At 41.0% G+C, this 20,926-nt stretch overlaps 2 protein-coding genes across 2 annotated transcripts; one reads left to right on the top strand and one right to left on the bottom strand.

Moving 5' to 3' along the window:
* Positions 1-1,755: 1,755 nt before the first annotated feature.
* bdh1 (3-hydroxybutyrate dehydrogenase, type 1) lies at positions 1,756-8,443 on the bottom strand. Its single transcript, XM_061241511.1, has 5 exons — positions 7,498-8,443; positions 6,168-6,278; positions 4,627-4,768; positions 4,186-4,338; positions 1,756-3,668 (listed from the first exon to the last, which is right to left on the bottom strand). Exons 1-5 carry the CDS (start codon positions 7,708-7,710, stop codon positions 3,202-3,204), a joined length of 1,086 nt encoding a protein of 361 aa, XP_061097495.1. The 5' UTR covers positions 7,711-8,443; the 3' UTR covers positions 1,756-3,201.
* Positions 8,444-10,892: 2,449 nt separating this feature from the next.
* On the top strand, positions 10,893-20,693 carry LOC133128180 (procollagen C-endopeptidase enhancer 2-like). The gene is made up of 9 exons (XM_061241510.1): positions 10,893-11,095; positions 11,404-11,512; positions 12,697-12,952; positions 14,957-15,081; positions 15,366-15,502; positions 16,076-16,239; positions 17,759-17,842; positions 18,420-18,587; positions 19,941-20,693. Exons 1-9 carry the CDS (start codon positions 11,022-11,024, stop codon positions 20,069-20,071), a joined length of 1,248 nt encoding a protein of 415 aa, XP_061097494.1. The 5' UTR covers positions 10,893-11,021; the 3' UTR covers positions 20,072-20,693.
* Positions 20,694-20,926: the final 233 nt, after the last annotated feature.

The following is a 20,926-nucleotide window of genomic DNA, read 5'->3' as shown; positions in this document are numbered from 1 at the left end:
TCAGTCTTATTTGGGGATTTTACATGCATGTACTCAGTGACTGTTATTTATTAGATTTTTGCTTTTTGTTTCACTTATTGGTCTTCTGCTGCTGTAGCCCATCCACTTCAAGGTTTGACTTGTTGTAACATGGTTATTTGAATTGCTGTCGCTTTCCTGTCAGCTTGAACATGTCTCTGACCTCTCTCATTAACAAGGCATTTTCGCCCACAGAACTGTTACTCGCTGTGTTTTTTGTTTTGTTTTTCACACCATTATCTGTAAACTTTTAAGTTGTGTGTAAAAATCCCATGAGATCAGCAGTTTCTGACTCAGTCTGGTACTGATAATCATTCCACGATCAAAGTCACTTAGATTGCGCTTCTTCCTCATTCTGATGTTTGGTCTTAACAACAACTGAACGTCTTGATCATATCTGCATGCTGTTATGCATTGTGTTGCTGCCACGATTGGCTGATTAGACATTTGCATTAATGTGCTGGTGTGCAGGTCTGCCTAATAATAAAGTGGTCCTCATAAATGTACTCCAGGACTAAGCTTCCCTCTGTGAGACATCATGGATGGACAGATCACATGGTGGCCGATGTTACACTGACAGATGTTGTTTTTGCTTATAGTGATAAAAATCTAATTCTGAATCATTCGACATAGTCTTACAAAGATGTGTAGTCCTCCCGGCTGGCCAGACCAACTCTGAGATGAACTTACTGTCCTCCGATACAGGCCCCACGCATTTTATGTAGAAGGTGGAACCTTACCCAGGATCAGCGCTTGGAGGAACCCCCAGTTTCATTCTGCATAGAAACTCAAATGACCAAAGGGGATTCAACTCCAAATAAAGTCCAGCTAAAATCACCAGAATTGGTCATAGAAGTGACTTTACATTGTTAGTCCAAACACACTGGGCACAAGCTATTTCCGTGCTAATTCGGCATGCTAACTGTCATGAAGGCTGATTTCAGTGCTTTGGAAGTGCGAGTCTTCTTTGTGTCAGGCTTTAAGAAAGAAAAAGCTGAGCTCGATCACTTGTGTGCTGACTGCACAGAGGCCTCCATGATGCTAAAAACAGCAGGGCCATCTCACATCCCAACGACCTCCCTGGAGCTGAGGTGCCACGCGCGAACGTTCCTGTTTGTCAGGAAAAGATGAGTCAGAGAGCACTACCGCATTTCCTCAGCAGAGATATAACTCTCCAAAAGAGAACACGCTTTTGTGACTCAACACACCCCAAACCCTCACAACCAGTAAAAGAATATGCAGTCTGTATATCTTAATCCTTTGCCGTTCTGAGCCTGTGCTTTCAATCACATAAAATTATTAATTCATTGAGGGCAAACCCCATAGTCATGCCTTTTAGACATGACTTAGGTATACATAGAAACAAGTACCATCAAATATAGTGTCAGCTCATTCCACTTGCACACACTGCGTACATGTGATGTTATGGTATTTTATAATTTTACCCCGGTTGTATAGCCATACAGTAGTATGTTGATTTTTCCAATGGGTTTTGTGGTAGATTGGAAAGCAAATTATAGATGCACACCACCATTTAAAGAGCTGGGGTGTGGCCTTGAATTATTGACATCTACTATTGATAATACTACGTCTACTATTATTGCCTACAGACCATCCATCAATACCCATTTCTTTCCTGTATGTAGTGTTTGAGCCATTATCCCTCGTTATTTCTGCAATCACTACAGAACATAATTCAGTATGCTTGTCATGAACAAATAATACATATTCTATAGCTGTTAGACATACAGTTTAATTTTAGTTGTTGTTCATGTATGGTTAATGCTGGTGTGTAATATTTTAAAATCAAACAAAGATTTTCATAGATTCTGAAATGTTTCCACAGATGAGTACTAAGCATGTACTTATAAATGAGAATCTTAGGGGAAACCATCAAATATTCGACAAAACATTCCACAAAAAATATATAGACCAGATAAGTATGATAGGGGTAATTAAAAGGTACCATAGCACCAACAATCAACCCCTGTTGAAATTCATTAATTTGCAGTGTGAAGGTCAGACAAATCCTTGAACAAAATATTTGATGAGTGGTTACAACGTACATGAAAAACACATGGTTGTTAAATACTGCCCTCCGGTGGCTGATTTTAGATACACAAAAAGCTTCTTTTTTTCCATTTAATCTAATGAATAGTACAGTAGTCAAGCACACATTTAATCAAGACTGTAGGTTTTAAATGTTTAGAAATATAATACTAAACTGTAAAGGAGGATTTATTCCTCTCCCTTAAAATATATATGAACGGTCAAGTCATTCTTCACAAATAATTTCTAAATAGCCAACAAAACACAGTCCACAATGGACAAATCCTGGCTACAATCCAAGTAAAGCCGAGTCAGTACAATCTAATTTAAGGAGGTTTTTCAAATCAACAACTTGTATATTTCTACAAAAATATAAACTCTCAACATTCTCCTGAGTATATTCAGCCTTTTCTGTGCACATTTCAGTTGCCTTTGATAAGAAAATGCACAATACCAATTTTAAAGCAGCGCCAGCTAAATTCTCTTCACAGCATGTTAAAATGACAGCATAGACTATTTTCAGAATTAAACAGTGTGAAACCATTTACTTCTCTTTTTATCTCAATGCCATCAAACTGATTTAAAACCATCATGTGCCAAGTATGTTGGTCCCTTAAAAGACCCTGATAAAGGCACAGAGGAGAAAAGCATAGTGTTGCTGTGGTTTACAGTAACTGTGCCAACCGACCACAACTTCTATGCATTGCAAAATCAGTCGATGAGTTTTTGAAAAAACAAGTGTCCATTTACCACCGAAAACAACAAAGGAAATTACTAAACCATTTTCAATTATACAATATTTTAAACAGAATGTGTTGACAACTAGTGGCATGATGTAGGATTTGTTTTCAATGTTTTATCAAATCAAAATACCGGATTACGTATAAATAAAACAACGAGTTTTTTTAGATGGTTGGTGTTAATGGAATTTAAATTCAGGAAGTGAACTCAAATTCAATTTATGAATTTGAAAAATGGCTACAATGTTCGAGCACATTGTCCCTAGTTATACTCATTCACTTTGTTGTACGTCGCTCTGGATAAGAGCGTCTGCCAAATGCTTGTACGCGTACTTTTCAATTTGAAATCTCATTTCGGTGCACTTCCTGAATTGGCAGAATTGAAATGGAACATTTAGAAGTACAGCCAATCAGAAATGGCGGCTGGCAGGTGGGTCATAACCTGCACCCTTATCCACCAGTGCATATCCGCGGGGTTGTAGCGGGCGAAGGGGCGACGGGACTGGACGGCGTCCGCGATGTCGTTGATGACGGGCGACATGTCCTTCGGGCCGCAGGTGCAGTAGGACCGCAGCACGGCCACACGCTGCTCGAAGTTCACCTTTCCGTAGTCCTCCTGGACCCCGGGGGTCGCCTCGCTCCACAGCTTGTCGGCCGTGGCGGCCACGCTGTCCCGGTTCATGATCCCCGTGGCGGAGACGAAGTTCCCCGGCTCGATCAAGATCACCTTTACCTCCCATGGCTTCATTTCGTAGCGGAGGCAGTCGGAGAAGGCTTCCACACCGTATTTGGAGACGCAGTATGATGAACGCATGGCGTTACCCATCCGGCCGTACATGCTCGCCACGTTCACCACTCGACCTGCGAGACACAACCCGGCGTTTTTTTGTTTTTTTTCTCTCATAAAAACAAACGCAACCAGTAATTTGAAACCAAAAAACTTGCGGTTCATAACTAGCATGATGGACTTCTATTCAATTAGGTTTGCACTTTCGTCGGACTTGCGGTTTTCTTCTGTTTGCACTGCGAATGCAGTTGCAATTTTTCTGTGTGCTTAGTCATAATCGTGTTTTTCACTAAGTGGTGGTTGCAGTTCTGCAGCTACTGCTGCACTGCTAAAAAAAAGAAAAGTCAATCCCACACAGCAAGGAAAAACTATGAGGACAAACACCCACAAAGGACCTACCTCTTACAAGAGCCAACTACTTAGGCAAGACAAACTGATGTAAAAAATCACAATACACATTATATTTTCATTGAATTGCAAGTTAAATATTTATTTTTCAACTGGGAGAAAAGCTTGCTTTTAATAAATTATGCAGACATCCCACCATTACAAAATAAATTATCGGGGAGACCAACGGGAGGAGGCACTTACCTTTGGCCTTACGAACAAGGGGCAGCAGGGCCTTAGTCACCCTGATGGTGCCCCAGAGATTCACCTCTGAAACCTGCTTGTAGGTTTCCATGCTGGTGAACTCCACGTCTCCAAAAGTCGACACTCCTGCATTGTTCACCACGGCCCACAGACCTGTTCGTGACACGGGAACGCGCACAGAAGTCATTACACAGGCGTCAGTACACGCGCAGAGAGGCCCAGTAACACTTTCCTGTAGTAGCGCTGCTCTTACTGCCCCGCTTGAATGGGGAAAGACCATCTGCTAAATAAATATAAAGGTAATGCTAAGCAAAGCTTCACAAATGCAACAGTGAAAAGGTCTGCTGTTGCTAGTATTAAGGCCTTGCTTTGGTGGACAGTTATGCCTGTGGTTGTGCAGTTAGTGGCTATGCGGCAGTGACTTATTGAGGGGGCGTCTACCTCTCTCAGGGTACTCCAGGTTGCTCCTGACAAACTCGGCTGCCTGGGCGACCTGATCGTCACTGCACACGTCCAACTGCACCACCTTCATCCTGTCCGAGTGCAGCTCCTCCAGCTCCTTGGCCCCGTCTCCACCTTTCTCCTGAGAGTACAGGGCAGACACATCTACTCACACACTTAACCACCACACTATAAGTGAAGGTGAGACAACAAATCTGTGTGTATTGTCAGCCACAAGCTCACCGAATGATTCCTTGAACCAGTATTTAAATGCTGTCTGACAGAAAATGATCCATAGAATACGCAAAGATTTTCATCCAAAAACATATCTTGACAGTCCCAGGGCAGGCTGAGCCCTGTGGGTAATTGGGTTCCTGTGTAACAAATTAGAGATTTGAACCCTCTCACTCATCCAAAGATTTCCTAGACAAATGTGTTGCCAGTCAGTTAAAGGCCAAATCGCCCCTAGCCAAGGGCAACAATGTTATTTTGAATTTGAGTGTTATGACATCAGGGAGCGTTGTCATAGTAACCTGCTTGGAGCTTCTGCTTTCCTGCACTTCACTATGCTATTACGTGTGAACTAGCCAAGCTAGCCCTGCTACACCTGCGGCAGGCAGTAATGGTGTTAAAATCTCCTGCAAAAGGAATCCTCTGTTGGACTGTAGAGTGAAAGGAATCAGTGAGTGGCTAAATGTGTTTCTTGTGGGTTAGTGTGCAATACATCCACTAAACTCAAAATTACTATCAGAGCGATGCAGTGCCCATTATTTTGCTTGTTGTGAAGAGACGGTAATGCCCTAGTGCTAGCAGACTTGAAAATACTTTTTTTAAATGACCAAACAAATAATAATAAAAATATTTACATATACCAACCAATATATACTATGTCCTCAGGCCTGTATTATGCTTTATACGCCCCCAGGCTAAATACTGCCGCTGCAAGGTGAACTGGTAGTGCTCGCAAGACATAGGCATCACCTGTACTCAAATAGGAACAACCCATTTCCACATTATTAATTCATCTGCATCTAAAATAAAATCCAAAAGCCTAGCATTTCCATTGGCATCCGTTGCAAACAAACCATGCAGGTAAATCCAATCCCACAAATACATTTTCAGAGACTTCACTCTCAGAAAAAAGGTATTTGGCTCGTCTCCAAGGAGGAGCCCTTTTTAGTTATTTCCAGAACCCTCTGTCATAGGTGTGAAGTGCGACAGCTCCCAGGCAAAGAACCATATCACTGGATTAGGGTTCTTCTGTGGAACCACAGGGCTCAACCAGGAAAGCAGGAATTCGCAAAACTGTATGAACCAGAGTAAACATGCACATGCATGCCCATCAGCCATGATTTCGAGAGACTGTGAAACACTTTGCCATACTTTTCTCCCCATGTACACCAACTGGCACACAGGATCACAGTTTGCAGACAAGACATTGGACAGTGTGAAAACATTTTGGAGTTTATACTTCAGAGAGTGCAAACAAACAACAGCCAGCATTTGGGGGTTGAGTGAATGCAAATCAATGCACTCATTACCTTCAGAAAGCATCCCGCAAAGACTGTGAAGCCCAGTTTATGGAGGTACTTTGCAAGCGCAAATCCAAATCCGGTGTCGCAGCCTGAAATGAACACTGCCTTTCCCTCGGGCTGCAACAGGAGCGTAAATGATCAACAACCAATCAAATATTTTTACAAATTCAATATATTTTCATATAGTGGCATTTGTGAAGAAACTTTTTTCCCCATATCTGACAACAATGCAGACTTTTGACTGTCTGACCAATTAATCACAGTGTGAGTAGGCATGACACTGTGGTAGCAACACTGGTTTTATTGATTGACTGACTAGGAGGGGTAGAAGAGCAAGATCTCAAAGAGTTTACAATTTCTGAGGCAGCTGAGAAGAATGGAGAAATGGCTGAGAAATAATACTGAGAAATCATGGCTTTGTGGTTGGGTGTAGGCTAGGACTGTGGTTTCCAGGGTTTTCTGCATGAATAACTACTGCATTTTCCAATGTAGGCCTACATGAAGGTTTTGCTACAAGGAGAGTGTTTTAAAAAATGAAAATGTTTCATTCATTAAACAACTAGCTAACAACTACCAATCTGATTTCATTTCCTGGATTCCACCTTCTGGAATGTAAGCTAAGTTTTTTCTTTCCTTCTTTAATGAGATGAGTAGCCTATGCACGCCGTGCAACTATAACCAAAAGGCTGACAAGTTGAGAAAATGCCTTTATAATCCTGCAAATGACCGCAATTATGTATCATATTGAACCAGAACTGCCTATAACATTATACACGTCACATTAGGCTACCTACTTTAGGCTTTTCTGCTCAAAACACAATTAGTCTTCATGACACTACGCTGGGAAACTAAAGCTGCAGGTTTTGTTTTGGAGGGGGATAACAACAGTAATGGTAAAGTTATGTTGCTTCTATATTGGTAAAACAATAATATCGGAGTTTCTCCATGGCCTAGTTGATACACAGTTTCAGACGTAGTTCATGCTTTTGCACCTAAAATAATTCCCGAATCACTTGCTAGCTTTCTCCGCCTCCAATTCAGTGAATGTACTATCAAGTGACATTACTTAGTCTAAGCTGCTGCACCTCGATAGCTGACACAATGTATCCGAGTTAAGAATTTAGAAAACCAGAACATAACAAAGGCACAAAAATGACGTGTTTCAGCATTAAAATAAGATAGAAGTATCACTTTTGCATCACGTCACATATTAGCCAGCAAAGTCACAGTTGTGCAAGGGACCTGGCTAACAAGTTAGACTGTTACAGGAACAGTCAGTAACAGAAACGGCTAGCGATCACAAGCCTGTCGACACCCACCTTGTGATTAAACTTACCTTCACAGATCCCCTGGGAATTGGTGGCATAGCGATATAAACAACAAAAAATAAATACACCCCCACAATGCATTCCGCCACGCTAGCTTCAGGAAGTCCACATAACATGGCGAAATAATTTAATAAAACAGGGAGACCGAAACCTAGAGTTAATGTTAAACACAGTGAAAATAAAATAAAAAGTGCTACTCTTCTCAGTGGAGGTGCCGACATTTTGTGGCTGTCGTAATTTAAGCGTATATTATCTTAAATAATCAGGCGTTACTTGCCAGCTAAATAACAGCGTCAACGTTACTTGACAGAACTGCTCTGATCTTTTATAGCTACAGGCTGCAGACAGTTCCGTTAAATTGATTAATTAACCCAGTCCCTCTAATGGCTGATCCAGGATCAAACAGCCACAGCAAAATAGAGTTCCCCCAGAGCCAGTAGTAACCATGCAGAGGCACTTGCTACGGTCCGCATAATAACGTCCTGGCCCGCCCCATTGCAGCCTCTCTCGTTTTTACCGTCTACAAAATTCCCCTGTTTTCGCCAGTGATCCAAAAACTAGTCTAGTTCTGTGTTGCACCACCGAACCAAAGTCGGCTACTATTCTGCTCGTTATGATCTTAATAGGCCTGCTGTACATTAGCTTTGCTAGCCTAATAAACCAGTTGCGCCCCTCCACAGCATAAGACTGCAGTGCTAGCCTATATCGTCGGTCAAATTTAACCATGACCCGTCTTGTTTATGTAGGCTACCATTTCGGTGGTTCGTGACTACTGTTGTCAATAGGATTTTATATCGTCAATTATTTATTTAAAATGAACACAGCATATAGGAAGAAACAACCAAAAATATACATCTGAATGCATCAATTGATATTGGCGGATATACGACGGATATAAAGTTACTCCTAGGATGCCTCTCGTTTCCCCTTTCGTTCTCGAATTCTCGAGTTTTTTTGCACTGTTCGACGTGGAGGCGTGTCTTCGGTCTCAGCCTGAATGGGAGTGAAGGCTTAAGAAAGCAATCATTTAGTGTATCAGATTCAGCAATGGTAAAATGTGTCACCAAGGCGTATCTACTACCCTTTAATGACTTACCCTGCTTAGTCTGCATGCTGTTAGTTATTCTGTCTCCACAATAGGTCAGCCAACTAAATGTGCTATGGGCACATGCAAACAATTTTTTGGCTCGTGCAATGCAGGCTTCCATTCTGACAAAGGTCCCTATTTTTAGTCTTTGTTGATTCATGAACTGTGTAACCATGTGGTCAAGGGCAGGACCACACTGTACTCTAGTTGGCATTTAACAGATACCCTTATCCTGAGTGACTCAAACAATTCTTGAGGGTACAATATTTCAACCAGGCCTTGTTGAGTTCCTTGAAAGCGGAGAACCACAGAATATTTAACTTGGTTCAAGCTTATAACTACCCTTCTCAATCACAACTGTATATATTTTTTTTACTTCATGCATATGAAAGGCTTGCATAGAATTCATGCCTGAAATAGTATGTTTATATACTCTTAGACACAGAGTTATAAATTCCAAGCTTTGCTCAGATTCTTTTTGTGGTAGCATCTTGTGCTATGGCAGTGGAATCACGAAATTCAGAATCTCCCCTTGCAGGGGATCACATGTGCTCCTTGTTTACCATCAGTTCCTGCCACTGGTAACAGTTTATTTAGTTTATTGTTTGCTCCATAACTTGCTTATCTTGCTTAACAGCATGTAACCTCGTGGATAAAGTGCATGACTGGGACCTGGGAGGTTGGTGGTTTAAGCCCCGGTGTAGCCACGATAAGATCTGGGCAGCTATCGGGCCCTTGTGCAAGGCCCTTTACCCCACATTGATCCTGAGGGGATTGTCCCGTGCTTAGTCTAATCAACTGTAAGTCACTTTGGATAAAAGTTTCGGCTGAATAACTAATGAAGTGTAACTGTGTTAGCTTTGGAGTCGTGGAATTCTGTGGCAGCCGCTTCTTACAGTCCCCTTCCCTCATGGGTGTCATAATGTTCATGTTTCTGGTACTGAATACCATTTGGTTCTCCGCATTATTTGCTCAAGTTTCACCCTTGGCTTCTTGCCTTTGGATGTTATGAGTGTTCCATGTTATGCTCTGCTTGCCTTGCTGTGGCAGTGTCTGCCACCATGGTTGTGGGATTGTGCTATTCAGTGCCTCACTGCCCCAGATCGTCTACAGGCATCAACTGGTGTTCACATGTCCTTCCAACTGGCACAGTTCAGCGTCTGTTACAGCTCAGCCGCAGTGCATCACTGTGTTTAGTTCTGTCTCTACTGCCCCTGCTTTAGCTGTGTGGCACTTTGGAACTGCACTTTCTCCTAACAATGCATCTAACCACAATGTCCCATACACATTAAATATCTAGGTCTATGTGTCGGGAATGTACAGTATGGTTGTATTGTAATCATGATTCTCACTCCACACCATTCTTAATAAAAAGCGAACAATTAAGCAGGTCATATAAGCTGAAATATCCTATGGTCAGTGGCCTCTATGGAAAGGTAGTGTGTAGTATGACATCAAATACCAGCAATGTTATTATAGCCCAATACAAATAAAATATACTGTATGTCTGGGTGGGGAAAGAGTGTTACTGCATAAGTTAGATTTTCTGTTAGATACTTTGAGACGTTAAAAGATTACATTTTCAACCTGACACAATTAAATGTAGGATCATTTTATCATGCTAGTATATTGAAGATATCTTTTGTGAGCAATTTTGGTATTATGCCACAAGATGGCGCCCTTTACTTCTTAATCTTTGACATTGTTTAAATGAAAATAGTTCATACTTCTTCAGGCCCATAAACATTTCATAGCTTTTAAAATATTATTTCAGGAATGCGTTTATTTTCCAACACTGGCCAGTCTTAAAATATTGTGACACATTAAAGCTTTATTGGGTTGTGGAATTAAAGTGTGATGTATTTCTGCGTAATCTGGATATCTGTAGGCCTGCCAATGTATTACTGCAAATTGCCAAGAGAAAAAGCAGATCTGGCTTTTACCAGTTACAACGTTATTCACGCTTTGATAGATGTAAGGTATACAATTTTCTACCCCCACTTAAAAGTTTAAAATTATGCACAGTTTATAATAATACCACGTATTAGGACACAAATAATCTACAATTTAAGGCTGTAGGTAACCTTGGAGCAGTGCATTAATTTTTTCTAATCAGGATGTTATTGTGAAACCTATCATTACCGTAAACACAGCAAGCCACACAGTCAAAAAATACATAAATAAAAATAGGTGTCCATCCGAAATATGCAAAATTACCCCTTCTTCACTTTCAATCTGTCCGTCCTTGATCTCAGATTTTGGAGAGATGAAGCTGCAGACAGCTGCTCCCTCCTACTGCTCAGAACAGACGCTATATTCATACCAGCAGTTTGCAGCCTGCGAAATCCCCGAGGAACATCTGACTACTACTATTTTCTTTTCACAAGAAGCAACAGACTACTGTGTGTCAGGGTAACCACGTAAAAACGGATACACTTTCGCACAATGAGGAGGATAATGTGTTGTGTTTTGTGCCTACTGCTGCTGTCCACGTGGGTCCATGCTCAGTATCAGAGGAGGTACAGTTTTTCCATATAAATTGAATCTTGTGTTTTAATCGCAGCGGCGTGTCCAAAGAGCCTCTTTGGCTTTTTCATGACAGAACACGAGTGCTCATGCTGACGTTCAGCCAGTGACAAAACGTAGTTGCCGCTTTCTTTTACGTTAAAATAAGTCTATAGTAAACTTGCACTCACGACGCGTTCTCCAGACTCATTCCACCCAAGTTATTCATTTAGAGAGTGTTCGTTGTGACCGAGACATTTCAGAAAACACCGCTGCGCGTTAATTATTGAACTTTTCGTTTACTTTTCTTACCACATTTCAGGCCCATCTTTACGTGCGGAGGAAACTTTTCTGCGGAATCTGGGTTCATCGGTAGCGAAGGATACCCGGGAGTGTATCCCCCAAATACGAAATGTGTGTGGAAAATTACGGTAAGCAACATTGCTAGTTATTCACTGTTGTTGGTCTGTCTGACATTTCTCTCGTGTGTCTATTTATTTAGATACAATGTTCAAACTCAGTTTAAGGGTGTTTAATTTCCAAAGCTTTTCAACCACTCTCACATAGGTTTACTCTTCAACTTCAAGAACATCAGTAACTGTAATCTGTCCTTTTAAAAAATCTATAATGTGTGAGCATTCTAGAAGTTATACAAGTTATATATTGCCAGATCAGAAGCTCAGACTCTTAATTATTGATAAAATTGTGCAATCATCAAGCTTGGATGGAACAAAAAACAAACATCTCTGGCACTCATAGGACAAGGGTTGCCACCGCTGTCCAGGGACATAGTTGTCATGTACTGTAATAGCAGCAGGAGCTAACTTTGAATGAAAGTTTTTGTTATAGTCTTTGAATGATAGGGCTGGGGCCACTGCAGTAAAATCCAGCTGTTTCGATTTCAGAGCCCCAGCTCAGGTGTCCCCATCCATAGTCCTGAAAAGCTACAGGATCTGCTGGTATTCATTGTTACTAGATACTCATTTTTACAACTGCAACCAGCTGCTTGATTTGGTCAGTTAACCCTCATGGTTATTGGATCAAAATGTGTTACTGATTTTAAGATAAAAAGAAAAACTAGCAGACCATGTGGCTCTCCTGGACTGTCAACCTTGTTTAACAGGCTCCAATAAACAGAATTGACCACGAAATTTGAAAAGATCATATGCAATGAAAACATGGTTTTGAAGTAATACAGATTATATAAATGCATACATTTACCATTTACTTTAAAGCAATAGTATAGGGAATACCACCTTTATAATTATTAGATATTCTGTATATTCTTACTTTTTGTGTAAGGCTGGCATCTCAAGCATGACATCTGCAGATTTTCATGAATTGCTTTTATGTATAAGGAAATGCTTGAATGAAGCATTGTGCCAAAACAACAGAGCCTAGCAATTACTATGGTCCTAGTATATGACTGGAGTGTGAGAACCCTGGTATATGTGTAAGAAAGTCCTTTATAGGTAGAAAAATTACACATTTATCATGTGTGGAAAAACACAGAAACGGCAAACGTACTGTAGCATGGTGCTAATCGGAGACAAATGTGTAATTTCAGTGCAACTCTTTGCCTGTATGCTTTGGTCTTTGGTCACACCACCCGCAGGTCCCAGAGGGAAAGGTCGTCTCCCTGTCCTTCCAGTTTATCGACCTGGAGAGTGACAACCTGTGCAGGTACGACTATGTGGACGTGTACAGCGGGCAGGTCAGCGGGCAGCGGCTCGGCCGCTTCTGCGGAACCTTCCGGCCTGGCGCCCTGGTCTCCAGTGGCAACAAGATGCTGGTGCAGATGGTGTCCGACGCCAACACGGCAGGGAGCGGCTTCCTGGCCGCGTTTTCCGCCGTGCTGCCCAACGAACAAGGTGGGGAACGCATGACGCGGCGGGCTCTCAGTCACACACTCAAAATGGCCTTTAATTCATGCCCCAGTTATCGTTATCATCAAAACAGCAGCTCAAGCTAGGTTTTGTTTAACAGTTGGTGGTTGGTTAACCAGCTCAGGCCAGCTCCCAGCTTGACATGGTTTGACCAGCTCAAGCTGTGTTTTGAAACAGCTCCCGCTCAGTCAAGCTACCAGCAGTACCAGTTCCTACCCAGCTAGACCAGCTTATGACCAGCTTAATTTTCGAGCTGGTCAAGCTGGCATAGCTGGATTTTACAGCGGGGTTCAGCCTCCTATTTGTGATGGGGTTGTATGAAAATACTGTCCTGGAATGTGACAAGCAGTGTAAAGCAGTGTTGTCCAACCCTCACTCCAGGGTGCTTCTATGTTTCGTGGCTTTCAGTGTGACTGGATTTTCCACTGACTGCTGTTTTATTGATGCATTCTTTTGAACAATTACCCAAATCAGATGAAACCTGAAAATGTGTCAGGAGTCTTTGTTCAGGCAAAATATAAAAGGATCAACGTTCCATCACATTTCGCGGAATATCATTTTGTCGTCCTGCCATTCTTGCAGACCCTAGATTAGTGATTTAACTGACCATGGAGCTAAGCATTATTACTGTAATTCAATTGAAAATTAACATCTGTTGACAGTATTTTTAAGCAAGTCAGTAAGTATTCAGGAGAAACACGTGAAGCGCCAAGATTTTTTATGACCAGCTTTGGGGCACTCAGCAGAAGGGGGTGTGACTGACAGGTAAGAGTGCATGTTTTAGAGTGCAGGGCAGCAAATGCAGCTCAGTCACAGAAGTACACCAGGCTAGACAGTGGAAACAGAGTGATCTTCCGTCTTCACTTTAAATCCATTAGGCCTACGTATTGAACTGCACTTTATGGTCATTGTGTAATATATCTCTAGAGTAGTTCTCATACTTGGTCCTGGGAACTATGTATGTGTATGCTGGTGTTACAGCCACACTTGCTCAATTAAGGTTATTGAACATATGCATTGTTCTTCATTTTTTCCTTCAATGTAAAAGCAAATTGTGTCCACACATTCACCAGTTAGGATCACCTATTGATTCAGTCTTTAAATTGATCTGTTAAAAATGTTTTATATGTAAAATAGCACTAGAGGCACAATGTGAACAATGTGAATATGGGACTTATATTCTTCATGGCATGCATAGTTTGAGTGGGTAAATAATCCCATAAAACATGAAAAGATATTAAGATAATAATTAAGCTTGTTCAAATTCTGGAATTGCAATTGTGGTTGAAATGAACAGGGGTCCCCAGGGCCAAGTTTGAGAACCAGAACCTGCCCTAGTGGATAAGTGGAGAAGCGTTTGCGGGTTGCATGAATGAATGAATGCTTTATTCTACTTTTATATAAGCATTTACTGCTTCACAATATGGTTCTGCCACACATGCCCTTTGAACGCACGCTCTCAGCAGAGGATCGACTGTGTAACAGATTATTTAAAGGGCAGCTCTTTGGGGCCTGCCCTGAGCTGTTGACTTACGGCACAGAGGTGGGTGAGAGAACGGCTACACCATTTCACAGCACAGCTCTATTTCCAAAGTGTTAGGGGGGCTCGGCAGAGCCAAGCCGCCTCTGATTTGCCCAAAACCAGCGGAGTCATGTTTCCTCTGGGACATGCACTTAATCTGGAATTTTAATGTCAGGGTATAACCTTGTGTTTAGGTGGCTAGCAGACGGTTTGGCGCTCATCTGGACAGGAGTCAGGGTGAGGCTCACCAGCTGTGACTGAGCCTCTCTCTCGGCCACTTCAGTGAATGGTTGTCATTTCATGTGCACGTTTAGTAACATTGCAATGCATTGCAATCTTTCTCAGTCTGCCACTGAACATTTTGAGAAATATTAATAGCTGCAGTGGCTTCCGTGAGCAAAAGCTCTTATGAGCAGCTCTCTAAAAGATTATTCTAATTCTAGAGTAATCATGCTTGCATCCTATAGGGGAAAGGTACTGTGGGGGACGTCTGGACAAACCCTCAGGCTCCTTCAAGACCCCTAACTGGCCTGAGAAAGACTATCCTGCGGGGGTCACCTGCTCCTGGCACATTGTGGCACCTAGAAACCAGGTGAGGAAAGGTAGCGGATATACATAAGTCTTGCTTGGATTCAGAGTGATGACCTGCCAGTGGTGAACCAGACCAATGTATGAGAAATGCACTGACATCAAGAGGTCTCACTGAGCAGTGTGCGACTTTACATAAGCCATTCAAATGAGGCATCAAAAGGTGAATTTTTTTCTCAGGTCAGTTGTGTGTTTCATGTACCAGAAGAGTACATTTTATCTTCCACCTCAGGGTACAGCTTTGTTTATGAACTAATTTTGTTTTTCAATGACCATCTGTTTGTTTAGATCATTGAGGTAAAGTTTGAGAAATTTGACTTGGAGAGAGATAATTACTGCCGCTATGACCATGTGCTGATTTTCAATGGGCGAGAGATTGACGACGCCAGAAGAATCGGAAGGTTCTGTGGAGACAGCCCCCCAGCGTAAGTGCTGCTGGATGGAGGTGAACACTCCCATACTCCTGCCATGTACTGTAGTGCATGGCTATCTAAGATAACAAGATGTCAGGGAACATCATAAACTTTTAAGTTGTCAAACAAGATTTTATTAAGCTATCATGCAAGGACAATTTTACCCATTCCATGCTTTGTAGGTCAAACTGAAGGTATTCCTTAGGGAAATCAAGTACAAATTCCTCCATATAACACTTAACTTCAAGCTTTATGGAGAGATACACATATTTAAATGTCAAAATCACAACTTCTGTGGAGAATTACATATGAGTCAACCTTATTTGGCATATAAACAACATTTATTGTGCATTATTTGTAATGAGCACATTTCTTTATGGGTACATTGAATGGGTCCGCATATAGTTTGGATGGGGACTGACAGACACATTTATTTCAGTCCCAGCTCTCTGAAATAAATTGTCTTCAGAGATAAGGTAGCCAGCACTTTGTCTGCAAGTCATCATGGGAAGCACAATCTGTCATGGTCTTTGACTTTCTTTGCTAGATTGAGTCCTGACCAATAGCCATTATTTCTCCTCTCAGCCCAATCCTCTCTGACGGGAACCAGCTCCTGATTCAGTTCCTCTCTGACCTGAGTCTGACTGCAGACGGATTCATTGGTCACTACAAGTTCAGGCCAAAGAGATTCAGAACCACGGTCGCACCCCTGACTATTTCTGCTCCAGTGGTCACAACCAGAGCCACAGGTAGGTGATCCTTTTTTCTGGCGTCCGCCATCACACCTGCAACTGAGCAATTGTCTCCATTAGTGACGCTCCTAAACCAGGTGTTCTTACTACCACTCTGCTTCAAACCCCTCATTTTCATCTTTACATTTCAGCTGAATTTAGTTACCTTTACTGTCCTGTCACTTCCGCCTTGTTAGTGAGTGGAAAAAATCATGGGCTCGAAGTAAAGAAAAAAATGAAGATATAAATATGAACAAAATATAGAAGTATGGAAAATGGCTGCTCACCTTCATGATTGTCCACAGGGTGTTCAACTGGTTCTGTTCCCAAACTTGGTGTGGAGTGTCAGAGTATTTGCTGTGTGGAGCTTATCCCTGGTTCCAGTTCCAAGACTGGGAAAAGTTTCTGACCAGCACACACTTGATGTGTCTGCTAGGTGCTAATATGAGGACAAACAAGGGAACATGTCATCCACTTTTGCTTATCTTTAGCGAAACGAGAACTGACAACAATAAAAGTGTTGGCTAGCCAGTGAGAGAATCAGTTATCAGATATATAATTAAATAGTTATAAGAGAAAAGTCAGGGTTGGTATCAGAACAAATTAGCACATGGGCCATCAAAGTCTCTCAAAGCTCCTGTGATGATGGTTGCAAAAGGTCATCTGTAGCAACCTGTTATTTGCCTTGCGAAAGGCACAATATGATTTGAATCACTTGCAAGGGACTTCTGCAGGTGACATCAACATTTCTTTATGTCATCTTTGTGGAGCATCAGAGCAAATGCTGTATTTGTCTTGACTGTATTTGTTGGTAATATCAGTACCATCGTTAAGTGGACATATTTGCTATTGCTAGCAGTGCTAGCAATTATGGGCATACTGGATTCATGTGTATTCCGTCTTGAAAGGCAGATGGTAAGTTGTTCACTACAGCCATAAGGAGATGACTATTTCAAGCTCTGCTTCCTGCAGTCACGGCCAAAAAGAAGCCACATTAAAATAACCGTCAGATTAATATTATGCCTTTGGTAACCCCTGAAGCAACGTCACAATGTGTGAACTGTCATTCATTTAGGCTTATATATTTACTTCATTTTCTCCCTCAGGAAGAATAGCATGAGAGCAGTGGATTTATTTTACTTGTCTGCTTTGCAACACGTGTTGAAATGAAAGATATAACTTTAAAAACCAGATGTTGGCTGAATGTGCTCAAGAACTTGAGAATTTAAACCCTGGAACTTTGTAAAGATACAAATTCTTCCTCGTGTGCTGGCAGTACAAATCAATTACAGAATATTTTCATGTATAAAATTAATTCTAGCATCAATCTTGTCATTGCAAATGAATTGCTTTTTTTATGACTGCTCATGTAACATTCAGATTATCCGTTTATATACAGTAAGTAGCCGGATATTCAGTAATTCAGGTAATTACTGCCTTCCAGAAGGATGTAACAGCAGCACAGCCTCAAAGTGTATGTGAAAGCATTAGTAAAAAAAGCATATCAAAATGAATGTGTCTGCATTTCTCCCTCCAGTACTTAATTATTCAGCAGCTCTGTGCCAGCAAAAATGCAAGCGGAGCGGCACTCTTGAGAGCCACTACTGCATAAGTAACTTTGGTAAGTACTTTTCACAGGCTTGGGTGCATTGAGCACGGAAGACTGCTCTTAGGCCTTCACAACCTCCTGAAATGGGCGTAGCAACTGTCATTTTCAATATTAGACCTTTTATTGAAATTCCTTTTTTTCTATTTTTAAATCTCTGTAAGCAAGGGAAAGTGTTCTGTTGGGAGATGGAAAAGAAGATACACTGTATTTCATATTGTACATACACAAAATACCTTCAATAAATACTTTTTCGGTGGGTTTTTGTTTCTGCAAAGCAATTTCATTTAACCTTTGTGTTGTCTTAAGGGTCAAAAATGACCTGCCACTATGTTTAACAGCAGAGAAAACCCCCTAAATGATCTTTTTTAAACTTGCAATTTGACAAAGTTTGTGATGAGTGAGGTTGTTTCTTCATGCAAAATAGACTTGGGGTTTAAAATTCAATTAAGCTGCTCTATTTTAGGGGTTTAGTGAAGGAGTAGTAATGTTTTACCCTTAAGACTACACAAGGGTTAAAGGTAAAGTAGAATAGTAATGTTAGTTTCTGACACCTGACACCTTTGCCCTTACACTTCCTTGCATTTCCCAGTGATAACGGGTACAGTCATCACAGCTGTGGCCAAAGGAGGGAGCGCATATATCACTGTCTCCATCATCAACATGTACAAGGAAGGAGAGCTTACCGTCCAGCAAGCAGGCAAGAACATGAGCACCAAGATTGTTATCCTGTGCAAAAAGTGTCCTTTCATCAGAAGAGGTAGGTTTGTGCACCGACCATCACATTATTGCTTGGTGTCTGTAGCTGTTCAGTCACTTTCTCGTCAATTGGAATGCTGTTCAATCCCTGTAGATCAGGATTTTTTTATTTTTTTCAAGATGTCAGTGGTCTAAAAAAAGGGACTTAACTTAAAAAAAAAAAAAAAAAGACCAGAAATGTATCTGTAGGTTTTCACTAAAACTTGCTCAATTTCACTTGTACAGATGAGCATAAACTGTGTCCTTTTTAAAAATAAACCTTATGCAACTTATAAATGAGAGGAAGCAAAGCAAATGAGTCTTTCCACCCAGAACAACACTGAATGAAAAACACAAATTAAAGGATTTGTTTGGACAGCTGGATGCAGAGTGTGCATGATATGTTCGGGGGAACAATAGTAATGCTTGGCTAGCTTGGCCCCATGGACAGTGCTATGTTTTGTCTGTCTATTGCTATATCTAAGCAAAAATGTAGCCAGCTGTTAAGTAAAAGGTCAGCCACAGGTTATTGATAATGAATATAATCAACATTGCAAGGCTCACACTTAGTAGTCAAAACTGTTTTGGCTAGACCTGGGTTGGTTTACATTCGTGCTGTGTGAGTTTGAATACTTGAATACTGCTTATATAAATAAATGGGTCGGGGGACAGTCAGTAGTGATGCAAATTAAAATTCAGAATTTTTAATATTTTTTTCAAGCTGCTTCTCTTTGCTCCCTCTGATTAATGTTACTTTTGGAAAGCTGCTTTGACCAAAGCAATGCAGTTGCTTACGTTTGTGCGTGTGTGTGTGTGTCAGCCTAGAAGAGGCCTTCCTCACTCAAGTATCAGTCCTTGGTGTCAGCTGAACAACTCGGCTACAAGTGTAACCTTTTAGGTTTTGTATTTGGCGGCCTTGGCAATGTCCAGAGACTAGTGGTAAGGGGTGTGCAAGTGGTATCAATGCCAAAATCGCAAGATATTGCTCCCTGTCAGCAATAATAGGTAGCCGCCATATTTGGAGGCGGCACTGCTACCTGTACCCCTAAAAATCCTGCAAGTGTCCATGTCATTATTTTGTACTGTGTGTCTATATTGTTTATGTCCTTTATTGTCACTTATGGTATGTGGACATGGATAAAAGTATTAAAATGTCTGCATATGCCTGTGCGTGTGTAAAGTGTAATACATTTTGTACAGATCAATGTTTACTGAGCTTTCAGGTTAAGAGTTTTGCATGAACAAACAGCAATGTCAATTTTAAGGAATTCAAACATGAATCTGTGATTGCAAGTCTCCTAACTAATGTCCGCCTTGTAGCCCACATAAATATTTTCAGCTGCAGAGTTGTGACTTTTTTGTCTGTTCTCTCCAGGTTTGAATTACATTATCATGGGCCTAACGGACGAGGACGGACGGGGCATCGTGGGTCCTCAGAACTTTATGTTGGCCTTCAAGGCTAAGAACCAGAGGATCCTCACTGCCTTGAAGAATCAGCGCTGCTGAGCATATGAGTGCCAAATAACAGATCCTGGATCAGCCCAGGCAACCCCAGGCACAATGTGTTAAAAAGTGGAAGCTGGCCCATGGCTGGTGCTTTGGGGGAAAGGGACCTGTATCCTTCCTCATGAAACCACATAATTTGCCACAAAGACTCTGCTCTTATGAAGCTGAAATTCATAGCTGAAATATGATGCCAGAATCAAAAATGTGAGAAATACATGAAATTGTGCATAGTCTATATATGTAATTGTATTTGTACAGAAATACAATTATACATATAATTTTCTCCCATCACTGTGAACCTACAGTGCATTCCAATAAACAGAATGCACTGAAATATGCATGAGGATTAGGGAGAAGACGCCGTGTCAGGATTTATTATATTATGGATTTATTCTAGTATGCAAAACATTTGAAATTCTGTTGTATTTCTTTGCCCAAAATATTTGTAATCTTATAAAGTATGTTCTGCATAGTAGAATAAGTCCTTAATAAGAACTGAAGCGCAACAAAAAATCAAATTCTTATAAGAGAGCTATATACTCTGTTAGAGGCATACAAAATGGGGCATTGTTGTACAGTATTTTCATTATACAATTTGCAATAATAAAAAAAAGTTCATATATTTTTGTAATCAAATGATTATTTTGTTTCTTGGTATAGCATTTAGTTGCAGTACATACTTTTTATTGTACATGAAAACACATCTTTATACATACACTGTACATTTATTTATTGTAGCTTTCCTTTTAACATAACATGAAGAGAACCTATTTTGAAAAGGAAAAGTCCTTATATTTATCTTATTCGCAAATACATTTACATTAAAACCAGGTGCTGGGATAGGAGGGAAACATT

This window comes from Conger conger, chromosome 5 (genome assembly GCF_963514075.1).
Source record: "Conger conger chromosome 5, fConCon1.1, whole genome shotgun sequence".
In the NCBI taxonomy this organism is placed as follows: domain Eukaryota; kingdom Metazoa; phylum Chordata; class Actinopteri; order Anguilliformes; family Congridae; genus Conger; species Conger conger.
The sequence above is the reverse complement of the archived record's forward strand: the minus strand, read 5'-3'. Positions and strand labels throughout refer to the sequence as shown.